Below are 12038 nucleotides of genomic sequence, written 5' to 3' on the forward strand. Positions count from 1 at the left end.
GTTTTAATGCGTTCCAGCAAGAATGACTTAGCTGTCAAACGGTTAAAGTAGACGTTTAAATATTACTTATGCATGAAGTTAAGTTAAACCTAGAAATGTAAGTTTGCGTTTAGAGCTCTCAAAAGTATAACTTTGTTATTATTAAACTACATTATAATTATATGAAGTTATGTGAAGAAAAATAATATTTACATGTATGAATTATGTTTTATTTCGTTCTTAACTGCAACGGTTGGCAAATTATAAAAACAATAACCAATTCGTTAGTCATGACACTACTAATAATATATTAAAGCATATGTCGGAACGTTGTCATTTCGACACCTATAGATGGCGTTAGTAGCAGATTGCCTCGTGTTACCGTTTGTCGTAAGGTAGTCCAATAAATATATGTACACTGCTCGATTGTGTTGGGATTAGGATAAGTATCATTGTTTAAGTAGGAAAAGGACCAATGTTTAGCCACTTCCGCACATGCAGCGGTAGTCGTGCAACAAAGTGCACCGCACGCCACCCCGCTGATAAATGCGATGCAGCCACCGATTAGGGCGCTGTGTTACCTTGGTAAAATAAAACAACAGATCCATTTAAATTATTTATTACAATAATTAAATAAAATACATTTTTGTACAGCTTAATATAAACACGTTACAAATACTAGAGCTCTCAGCAAACTGAAATCGTACTAACGTAACACAGAAGTTTAGTTAAATTGGACTTCATACAAAACATCGATGTGAGATGCCGACAAGACATTACCATACAAGCTATTAATGGCGTTGACTTTAAAAAATTACAATCTAAGAAAAGTTCAAATATTTGGCATTTCTACAAGATTAACGTATTAATTAATATATATATTACAATATTAATATATTATTTTATTTAAATAAATTAGCGAAATCTTAACATGAGTAAAGATTTAGATTGAAAAATCAATCAGTGGCATTTTGAGAGATAAAACACGTCATAATCTAACGACAATTTGTGAGATTGTTTTCAATTTAGGAATACCCTCAATTATAAATTCAACCAAAAAAGATAATCTGCCAAAAGGCATCTTAATATTAAAAGAGTATTTTCACGGTAAACATGTTTGAAAATGTATTGTTCTATTTTTAAAAATTATAACAATTAAAAATTGTAACGTTAATATTTGTCAATAGATGGCGTTTTACAAACTAACGAAAACTAGATGTTATTTTGTAACTTTGATAGATTTGTTGGTCAATTGTAACCTATACGATCATGTAGTAGAATATGAATAAGTGAAGTATGTTAAAAGAGTACAGGTTAAATATCAAGTAAATAATAAACATTCAGTGGGAGGCTTTCAACTTAACTTCTGTAGAAGTATATGCAGAACCATTCATAGCGAAGTAATAACTTATCTGGTAATATTATACATAAAGGAGGCTATGGCCGCAAACAACACGCGAAATGTAAAAAATATTTATACATATATACACCTATCCCTTGATTTACACGGTACTTATTTCACACGGTTTTCACAAAAAAAAATCGGAGCAATTGTTAATAACCGATTTTATAACCATCTCTCATAATGTAAATATTTCTGCTTCAAACATCGAATCGGCACAAATAACTTCGAGTGATGAAAGTGAATTCGAACCTTCGATTCCGAGAAAAAGAATGAGAGTAATTTCTGACAGTGATGAAGGATAATAAAACACCTTTGGTTTTATTTTTTGTTCTTCTGTTTAATGTATTGTAATTAAATACAAAAAAAACAGTGTTTCCGTAATATATTAGATATTTTAACTTGCCAATGCATTTTATTTTTATTTCTGTGTACATCTAAACATATTGAAAAAAATCACAACTCTTAAATAGCAAAATTATGCATTTTCTGCAAGCTTTTCGATTTGCACGGTTTTGACTCGAAAATTTTTAATTTTCGATTTACACGTTTTTCTCAGGAACGTATCTACCGTGTAAATCGGAGGATAGTTGTATATATATATATATATATATAATAAAACTAAAGATACGAGTATGGTATTTTAAATATTTGAGGTGACTAAGTTTATAATATTAACCATACAATGAATTGTCTGAAGTGGTACTTGATGGGGCCATTGCTAAAAGGTTCTCGAATAGCCACTATGTGCCGGAAGACAAGATGTGGGTGCGCCCACCATCAGGTAGACTGACGACATGGCCAAGGTCTGGGAAGCCACTACCACACAGGTGCATCGTGGTGAACTTTGGGGAAGGGGCATATGTCTCTACATATACAATCTCGGTTTCTGATATATATATATATATATATATATATATATATATATATATATATATATATATATATATATATATATATATATATATATATATATATATATATTATTTATTATTAGAGGGTTATCATATTATCTATAGTATAATAACAAAAACAAATCATTACATATAGTAAATATGTGTATGTACATTATATACGTAAAAATATAGTTTCTTTATCACAAACATTAAAAATATAAGCGCGTAAATTTGTGCGTGGGTTATATATTTAAATTGATATAAAAATACATTAAGATCTATACATAGATATACAAACACACTACATTTATTATATGACTGTGTGCACATATATTATGAAATCTAAAATTAAAATTATATTACTAAATATATATTACATCGTTTAAAATTTTTCAATTGATGGAAATGTGTGAAACACACTCGAATGATTTACAAGGTTGATATTATAATGGACACATCAAAACTTTTTAAATTTAATTTAAAAAGAGCAACTGTTGAATTTCTGGTCGGCTTTTAAATCAGCGTATCGAGTCAGTGGTATCTTACTGCTTATAATGTTAAAATAATATACATTTTAATAGTGCGTGTAAATGTCTACTTTATATTTTGAATTTTAATATAGTGAAATATGAAAAATTGTGCCGATTTAAAAGAGGTATATATATACATTTGTAAACAAAGTAATAATTAGTAAAATCTTAACACATCTGACAGTAATGGAAGTATAGTGTATTCACCGAACAAAGTTAGTAGAGAAAAAGATGTAATAGTTCTAACTCTTTTTACTTTTAAAAACACACATAAACGTCAGATATACATACAAACACACCAACGAATTATTTATATTATTTGTAAATGTAGTACAATTTTTAATTAAATTTCTTTTGTTGTTTAATACAATTTAATATATCATATGTTTGTTATTATGTATATATATATATATATATATATATATATATACATATACCACTGGTTCGTCGTCGACTTTTCAACCCACCCCACTGTAAGGCAATAAACCTTCCCCAAAGAAATCTATGCGATATACCATAATCGCCACGATTTGCGGGGGGTTCATATTGTGGTATGTTACGCAGATGACATTGCTACCCACCATCTGGAAACTTCTTTGTGAGATGTGGCAAACCTATCTAACTAATCCACAAAGTTTGTATCAGACTTTATCACGGGAACACTACCATAGGTTGCTAATAACACAGTTAGGATATGTTTACACGTGTCAAAATATTTACGACATTCGACGATAACATGTTGTAAATGTCCTCTCTTTTCTATGTTGATTTCTATACCGTATGACTCAACACGTCTTTGGACTGATTTATATTCGATTCGTTATTGAACCATATAGAGGGTAGAACCAAAATAAAGAAACAATTATATTAATAGACATAGTTCATTTAAAGTGGCAGTGGGCGTGGCACGTTACTTAAGCCGAAGGCTGTTGGGACTAAAAGGCTCTAGAATAGCTACCACAAGCCTTTAGGTGGATCGAAGACATAACCAAGGTCGCAAGAAATTGCTAGATGCAAACAGCGCAAGACGACATCATGGCGCACTAATCGGTGTAACATAACTCCTGAAGATGCCCCGTGGAGGGTTGAAACACGTGTTGAGTGGATTAACGGTGGCAGTTGTGTAACTCGCATTGTTTGCTGCATGCGCATTTATCAGCGGGCTGGCGGGCGGTGCACTTTGTTGCACGACTAACACTGCATGTGCGGAAATGGCTAAATATTGGTCCTTTTCTTACTTAGGATGGACTTCCGCAAGGTAACGCCTGATTCCATTAAATATCATGGCGATTTTGGGAAAAGCTTATACCTTAAAGTGAATGTCTAAAACGAAACATAGAAGCTGAAAATTATTCACATAAAGACAAATATATGATTTATACTAAAAATTGTCACGTGTAAACACGTCAATTTCATTACTATTGTTCACGCCTATTATAATCTTGTCCCTTTCATTTGGTTACGATCGATAGAGAGAGAGCTATATTAACTTTGTTCGGCGAATATAGTAAACATATACATTAGTTTAAGTTTTAAAATGAGTAATGTTGTATATAATTCTATTGAGTATTGTAAAATTTAAACAGTATTTCAAAGGATATTTTTCGAAGCTAGACAAAGGTAGTCATATTCCTAACAGCTAGTAATTATTAATAAAAAAATTAAATTGCATATAGATTATGTGAATACTTATATAACACCTTCATTTATATTAATATAAACTATATATTACAATATAGAGATGAGGTACATACAACAAAATTTCATTTACACTCAAAGCCTTACATATATATATGACAAACAAGTTACATCTAATAGGTTAACACATTTGTTAAGTACAAGTATTGGCCATTTATTCTCACATGTTAACAAACAAAGCTTAAAAAAATTAAAAAGCTAATAATTTCAAGATGGCCGTAGAGAAAAACTATAGGAATGTAGCATATTCTGTTATTTAATATTTAAAAGCACATTAAGATACATAGTTAGAGTTTCCCGAGCCGAGGCTACCTATAAGAGGTTTAGCTAGCAACATCGGCCTGCCACTTTGACCACGCTGAAATTTCAAATTCCACTATAGTAGTGGTATCATCATCATGTCAATTGATAAACGATCACTGCAAGGTATAAGCCTCCCCAAAGATAGCATTGATGACCAGTCGACGTAGCCCGAAGTTTAAGAGTCTAAAATGGCAGTTGTTGGTTCTCAAGTGGCAGCTAGCCTGTAGACGCGGCGTAAGTCGACTTTCCTTTAGAAAGACGTACCTTGACTTCGTGTAAATCATACAAAAAATCCGATAGACTCAAAGTTTAAGTTTCTTTTATAACGCTAAAAGCATATTAAATAAACCAAGCCGAGGTCTACTTAATCAAGAAAAGATTTTGGAATAACTCAAGTTGTGGTCTAAGTTGAGATCACTGTGGTAGCCCACAAGTTAAGTCACTTTAATAAGGTTTAGGCAAAGTTCCAACAGCGATCTGCAACTTCAAATCTAGAGTAGCTTATATGGTCACACAGGCTTTGACATAATTACTAATGTAATTTAACCTAAACATAGTAAAGATCAGGGAAAGTCGCTGAATGTGGGTAGCGCAGTTCTGGTCATCGTGGCGATTTTTGGTGGTGACCTGTGCTTTGTAGTGGTCGTCTATCAGCTAAGAAGAAGAAGGTTCTGGTTATTAGTACAACCTAGAGATCCTTCATATGATACTAAAATTTTATCTCAGTATAAAACTCGTGAGCAGTGGTAGCCCAGAGCTCACGGGTTCAATTCCTGAGATACAATCTTATGTAAGAAAAGGACTAATATATAGCTACTTCCGCTATGTAGCAGTAGTGGCTAATCTTAAATATCTAATAGATTCAGGCGTTACTTTACGGAAGTCCATCCTAAGTAAGAAAAGGACTAATATATAGCTACTTCCGCTATGTAGCAGTAGTTGCTAATCTTAAATATCTAATAGATTCAGGCGTTACTTTGCGGAACTCCATACTAATTAAGAAAAGGACTGATATATAGCTACTTCCGCTATGTAGCAGTAGTCGCATTTATTAGCCGGCTGTCAGGCGGCTAATAAATGCGGCGGCTAAAAAATAAATCTATTAGATATACAACCCTATATTATTATCACTTCGTGCTTTCAAAATAATATATATAGGATTGCCACAGATCACCAACAAGTTTTCAGATGAAATTTCAGTAGCGTTCTCTACGTACCATAAAACCACTGCGATCACCACCGCGCTTACCAAGCGTGGTGATTATGGTATATCTCGCCATAGATATATTCGGGGGAAATTTATACCTTACAGTGAACAGGTATGGGCTAAAATGGCGATAAAAATTCAAGTAACCAACAGCCTTAAGAGCTGAAGATTGGTGATCACCAGCCAGTAGAAGCGGTAAGCGCCCCCCACTAAGTGGACTGACTTCAAAGTCTGGCAAGGTGGGATTCTTTGGAGGAGGGTTTTACCTTGCAGCAGACGTCTATCAGCTAATATGATGATGGTGATAAAAACTAAAAAAAATCATTTATTATTTTTTTATATAATCTCTATCGTTTTAAATGGAATCTTTTATAAGATCTGTTATAAGTGAGACATACTATATGATCATAGATATTTTATAAACATTTTCGAACATATATCATTTATATATATTGGCACATAATACGTTATGAATTATTTTTTCATACTGTGATCAAAAGGTTAAGTGAATTTTATAAAATAGAAATTCTTTATCATCCAAATCAAAAATAAACATCGTCCTATAAAACACATTTTTACAACGCTTTTTCCCATCTTCAAAATCGTCGAAATGTTCTTTATCCGGAACAGCCTTAAAGACCTTCGATCGGGGTTTTATCTCCTCAATCGTGACTAAACGGCGTTCCCGCATTGGCCTTTTAAGTTTACACGGAGCCAAATATCGCGTTTACAGTGGTTGAAGAACCATATCAGTAGAGTTTTTGGACAAAAAAAGTCGCGAAGAACCAATGCAGTATAACATCGACCAATCAAACCTTGACTCATTTGAGCCACAAAACATCCTTTGAAATGATTTGGGCCGAGACAAATGATATTCCAACTTTTGACAAACAAACGCTTGGCAAATGTCACAGTGTTGCCAACCTAGAAAAAAAATTACCTGCTTCCTAATGCCTGGGAGGTTTAAATGACAATTTCACCTCACTTTTTGATCATAGCAATGTAATTTTATCGCATAATACACAAACATATATATATATATATATATATATATACATGTATATTTATACATATGCATTTATGTATATATTTTAGTTCAGATATTTTATTACAAGTATTGTATGTAACAAACTCTTTGGTAAAGCGTCAAACATCACTATGATATGACTAGACATAGTATATATGTAATTTAGCAACTTAAATATTTGAAAGTAGATACTTCATGTTAACATTTATTACACACATTATATATATACACCCAACTCTTTTTTACACGGTCGATATGTTCCTTGCAAAAAAATGCGACATATGGTAAATTTGGAGACACATTCAAAAACTAAAAAGTCGTGTGAGATGAAAAAAAAACTCTAAATATGTTCCTAAAAGAAACGTGCAAAAGAAGTAATACTAAAATACATATTATGTAAGTATTTATAATATAAAAATAATTAGTTTTTATTGCCAAAAATTTAAATTAGTGTGCAATAAAAAATTCAATCTATAAATATATAGTTATAAGGTAGACCAAGGGACTAACACATCTATAGGCATAAACAGACCGACTGTTATTTACTTATGTATAGCGGTGAAAGGAGAGAGGGGAGTACGGTATTCCCCCTATTGTACTTTGTTGCTGTATCGATAAATTTCTGTGAGACATATAAAAATATCAATAAAAAAATATTTAGATATTCGTGTAAAAAGTTAGGTGTGTGTGTGTGTGTATATAAATATACATGTATGTGTGTGTACATATATATGTTCCCAGGGAAAGTATGTTAAAAAAATCGATTTAAAAATATTCGACAACTAAAAGATCGTGTAAGATGAAAAAACTAAATATTTTCCCAGAAAACAAAACCGGACCAAACAATTTTATTAATTTAGAATCGTATTACATAACAATAAATATTAAATACGAAAAATTTTTGTGTATGTTTAAAATTCAAAATATCAACATACATACGCCAGACATAGATGTCACCACTGTTGGGCTCCAAGAACATTAGCGACCTCTATTAGTTATTTTTAATCTGTCATTAGCACCTGATCTTTTATATATCTCAAGCTACACAAAACTTAAGATTACATTTAAATTTAAAAGTACGCTTCATGTATAATCAAAATTATTTTTCAAGCGATTCGTGCTAAAGCCAAAAAAAACTTTATTAAAAATGTTGAAGAAAAAAGGTTTAATGGAATCAGGCGTTAACTTGCGGAAGTCCATCCTGAGTAAAAAAAGGACCAATATTTAGCCACTTCCGCACATGCAGTGGTAGTCGTGCAATAAAGTGCACCGCCCGCCAGCCCGCTGATAAATGCGTATGCGGCAAACAATGCGAATTACACAACTGCAACCGTTAAACCACTCAACACGTGTTTCACCACTCCACGGTGCATCTTCAGGAGATATGTTACACCGATTAGTGACAAACACAGAGTCTAATTGCATTCGCATTTATCAGCGGACTGGCGGGCGGTGCACTTTGTTGCACGACTACCACTGCATATGCGGAAGTGGCTAAATATTGGTCCTTTTCTTACGAAGAAAAAAGAGTTGGGTGTATAACTATACAAGGGCATAATTACAGAATAAATTACAGATAAGAAGCAAGCGACAAAGTTATTCTACAACAATATCAAACATTACTGTCCGCTGTCCGTACCACCAAAGTTTGTGTCCAATGATGCCCATAGAAAATTGTACAGTGTTACTCTGTAAAAACATTTGAATTCATCAATTATATTTAAATTAAAACATAAATCTAATTGTAATTTTGAAAATGATTTTCCCTGTGAAGTTACCAAACCATTTTGAAATAAGGAAAATCATTCGTCCTGGACTGCCTGCATCCAATGACTTCCTTGACTATGTCAACCAGGTGGGTGTGGATCGTGGTCACACCTCGAGAACCTTTCGGTTCCAACGGCCTCCGATTGCATCAACAATATTCCCCCCCTACCTCCACTTCAACGAACAATTCTTATAACTACGTAGACTCTTTCTTACATTACAGCGTGACGGTCGTAATGGACTTTCTTTGTGGTTTAGACTACCTGGAAATAATCCTTTGTCTAATATTTAGACAAAAGTAACTAAGATGTCACCTTAGACAGACATATGGTCGTAAAACACTCCTAATGACTTGCTAAACATTGTTGTATCCATTGTGTAAGCCATTAGTTCCTTAAGGACTCCATGAGGACCTCTCGAGGTCCACGTAAACCCTTGCTATCTGCCTTTTGGCAGTGAAGAACTAAGTAGGCTTGAACCCCCTCCCCTCTTTAAAGTCTTTTGTGAACCCCTAGATTTTTGGCCACTTTGGAAACTAATACAAGCCTCTATAATATCACCTGTAGCAAACAAAGATATAGCCTTTCCCTAACCCAAGACTCTTTGGAAAAGAAAACAAACGTAACTTACAAGAACTGGAATCATTATAACGGCGGGGGCTCCCGGATGCCTTCGCTGTGTCGGGTACGTCCCGCCAGCTCCAATATAGCCTTCGCTTCAGGGTTGGTGTCCAATACGCTCACGTCGCGCTCCTCCTGGAATACATTTTGGTTAGAAAAGATCCTACTACAAATCCCCCTCCGAACTATTTACCACCAAAGTAAAAGTGGTTTTATCATACCCGGTGCTGTTAATAGGAACCTACATACATAGCACAAAGTAACTGACAGTAGACTAATTGATTCATTCATTTGTGACGTAGGACGAATTCTACGAACGAGCCAGTCGGGGCTGACGGCGCGACATCAAACAAGTGTAGGTTCTATTGGAGTTCCCTCGCTTTATTGATTATTACACTGCGGCTGGCAGGCAGTGAGATACAAAAAGTACATTCTTTATCTACCCTCCTCACCTTTCTAGAAGTCTAGAAGTAACCTGCTTGCGGTATTTGAGGAGTAGTCTAGAGGAAGGCCGAGTTTTTCGTCTGACGTTTCGGGGCGAGAAGGTACAGTAGTCAGCATATTACACTGCGTTGCAGTAGTTCGTGGTGTGAATACTAAGTGTTAAATGATGATGTGAAATCTTGCGCGAATAATCAGTACCTCTGAAGTTACTGTTACTTTGGCGTCTTGAATAAACACTTCTTTTGATTACAAGCTGTTTTATACTTTGAGCCTCATCTTGACACGTAATACTTTTTATTATTAAGCAATCATACCAGTGCAGCCGTTCCATCATGAAAATACCTGCGTTTGGCTCCATGAAGTCATTCAATAAACCCCTGGCTGAGTTTGGGCTTGGCCAGGAGCTGCACAAATTCGTAATCCGACCAGCGCGCGTCGCGGTCCGATATCAGGGCCTGGGACAGGAGGGGGAGGGACGAGGAATTAGGAGAAGGATACGTGCACAGGAATTACATAGGATTAACGCAGTCATACATTTTCCTATTCTTCCTTCTAAATGAAAATATTCCTATATACGAGTATATTCGTTGTCTGAAGTGACAGATGGTGAGACATATCACACGTGCATCCGAAGGCCGTTGGAACCGAAAGGTTCTCGAGTGGCCACAACGAGCTGGTTGAAGTGGCGTGGGCGGAAAGTCGCTGGACGCGGGACGCACACCAGTCATCATGACGACCTTTGTGGAAGACCCATGCCCTGCAGTGGGCATCTATCGGCTGATATAAATGAATAAATGTACATTTTACACAAAAACATATTGTTTTATTCTATGACTATACTTTCCTTGCACCATACACTTTCATACAAATCTCATACATTGATTCAATAACTCGATTCACATGCTTTTTCCGGTCAAATTGACTATTTGCTGTTATAACAAAATTTCAAAATACATCTAACGAAATATTCTTTCATACACTTTCATACATATCGTACATATTCCTTTTGATTAAATAGTCACTTTATATGTTATATACTTTCTATTGTATTATGTATCCTATAAATTTGTGTGCAAACGTCGGTTTTATTGAACACCAAGGGGGGGGGGGGAGGTAGAGGCTATATCCAGAAATGAAGGTCTTAGGGCTGGAATGACGGTCTGTAAAATAAAAACGACGTGAGTACGGGCTGACCTGTTCTTTCTCGGTGAGAGGCTTGTCGCCAACACCCCACACCTCCAGGCTGCGTATGTGGAAGGTGGGCTCCTTGCTGAGACGCCGGTACCCTCGGTACGTGCTGCAGGACTCCGCCGACGAGCCCTCGCCGAATGGATCCGCGTTCACCCATATCCCACCAAAATGGAACTGCCCACCCATCAACTGTGGAACAAAATTATATCAACCGATATCTATCAGCAGCGATTTCACGTGACCTGGACTTTATCTTCTTCACCTAGTGGAGGCCTTACCACGCTGAATCACCTGACTCATCATAAGCTGTATAATCTTATAAATATAAATTGACACTACATATTTTTAATAAGAAAGTTGGGAACAAAAATTCGGGAAATTATTTTTCGGAAGGAAGAAAAGGACCAATAATTAGCCACTTCCGAACACAGAGTGACTAATCGGTGGCACTAATCGGTGTAACATAACTCCTGTAGATGCCCCGTGGAGGGGTGAAACACGTGTTGAGTGATTTAACGGTGGCAGTTGTGTAATTCGCATTGTTTGCCGCATGCACATTTATCAGCGGGCTGGTGGGCGGTGCACTTTATTGCATGACTATCACTGAATGTGCGGAAGTGGCTAAATATTGGTCCTTTTCTTGCTTAGGATGGATTTTCGCGAGGTAACGCCTGATTCCATTAAATATTTCCGGAAGGACATTACATCATCTAGTTCAGGGATGACCATTACGCGGTCCGTTAAAAATGTTTATGCGTTCTGTCAAAAGTTTTTAAAATTGAGTTTATTTTATCGACTCTCATCACACATCACCAATCCAACTGAGTGATCCACGGGTAGAAAGCTGTGTACGTATTATAAATACACTTGTATTAAAAAATGGTGTCAAATTTCTCACTAAAATTTTCAAGTATATTCATTTACCTTTCTTGCCATGTTTATTTTTATTTTGCATTAAAATTTACTATTTTATT

The 12038-nt window shown here is 35.1% G+C and overlaps 1 protein-coding gene across 3 annotated transcripts in view; it reads right to left on the reverse strand.

Annotated features, from left to right (window-relative positions):
• Positions 1-8544: 8544 nt before the first annotated feature.
• LOC137925633 (MTOR-associated protein MEAK7) overlaps positions 8545-12038 on the reverse strand; it is a 38539-nt gene continuing 35045 nt past the window's right edge. For all 3 annotated transcript variants that reach the window (XM_068769107.1, XM_068769105.1, XM_068769106.1), the window contains exons 9-11: positions 11068-11253; positions 9440-9564; positions 8545-8731 (exon numbers count right to left, since the gene is read on the reverse strand). In XM_068769107.1, the coding sequence (XP_068625208.1) occupies positions 9454-9564; positions 11068-11253 (297 nt within the window). In that variant the 3' untranslated portion in view covers positions 8545-8731; positions 9440-9453. The remainder of the gene's footprint in view (positions 8732-9439; positions 9565-11067; positions 11254-12038) is intronic.

The sequence above is a fragment of the Battus philenor genome, unplaced genomic scaffold, assembly GCF_028537555.1.
Source record: "Battus philenor isolate CCGP_79_NKW_IND1 unplaced genomic scaffold, ilBatPhil1.0.hap1 SCAF_27, whole genome shotgun sequence".
In the NCBI taxonomy this organism is placed as follows: domain Eukaryota; kingdom Metazoa; phylum Arthropoda; class Insecta; order Lepidoptera; family Papilionidae; genus Battus; species Battus philenor.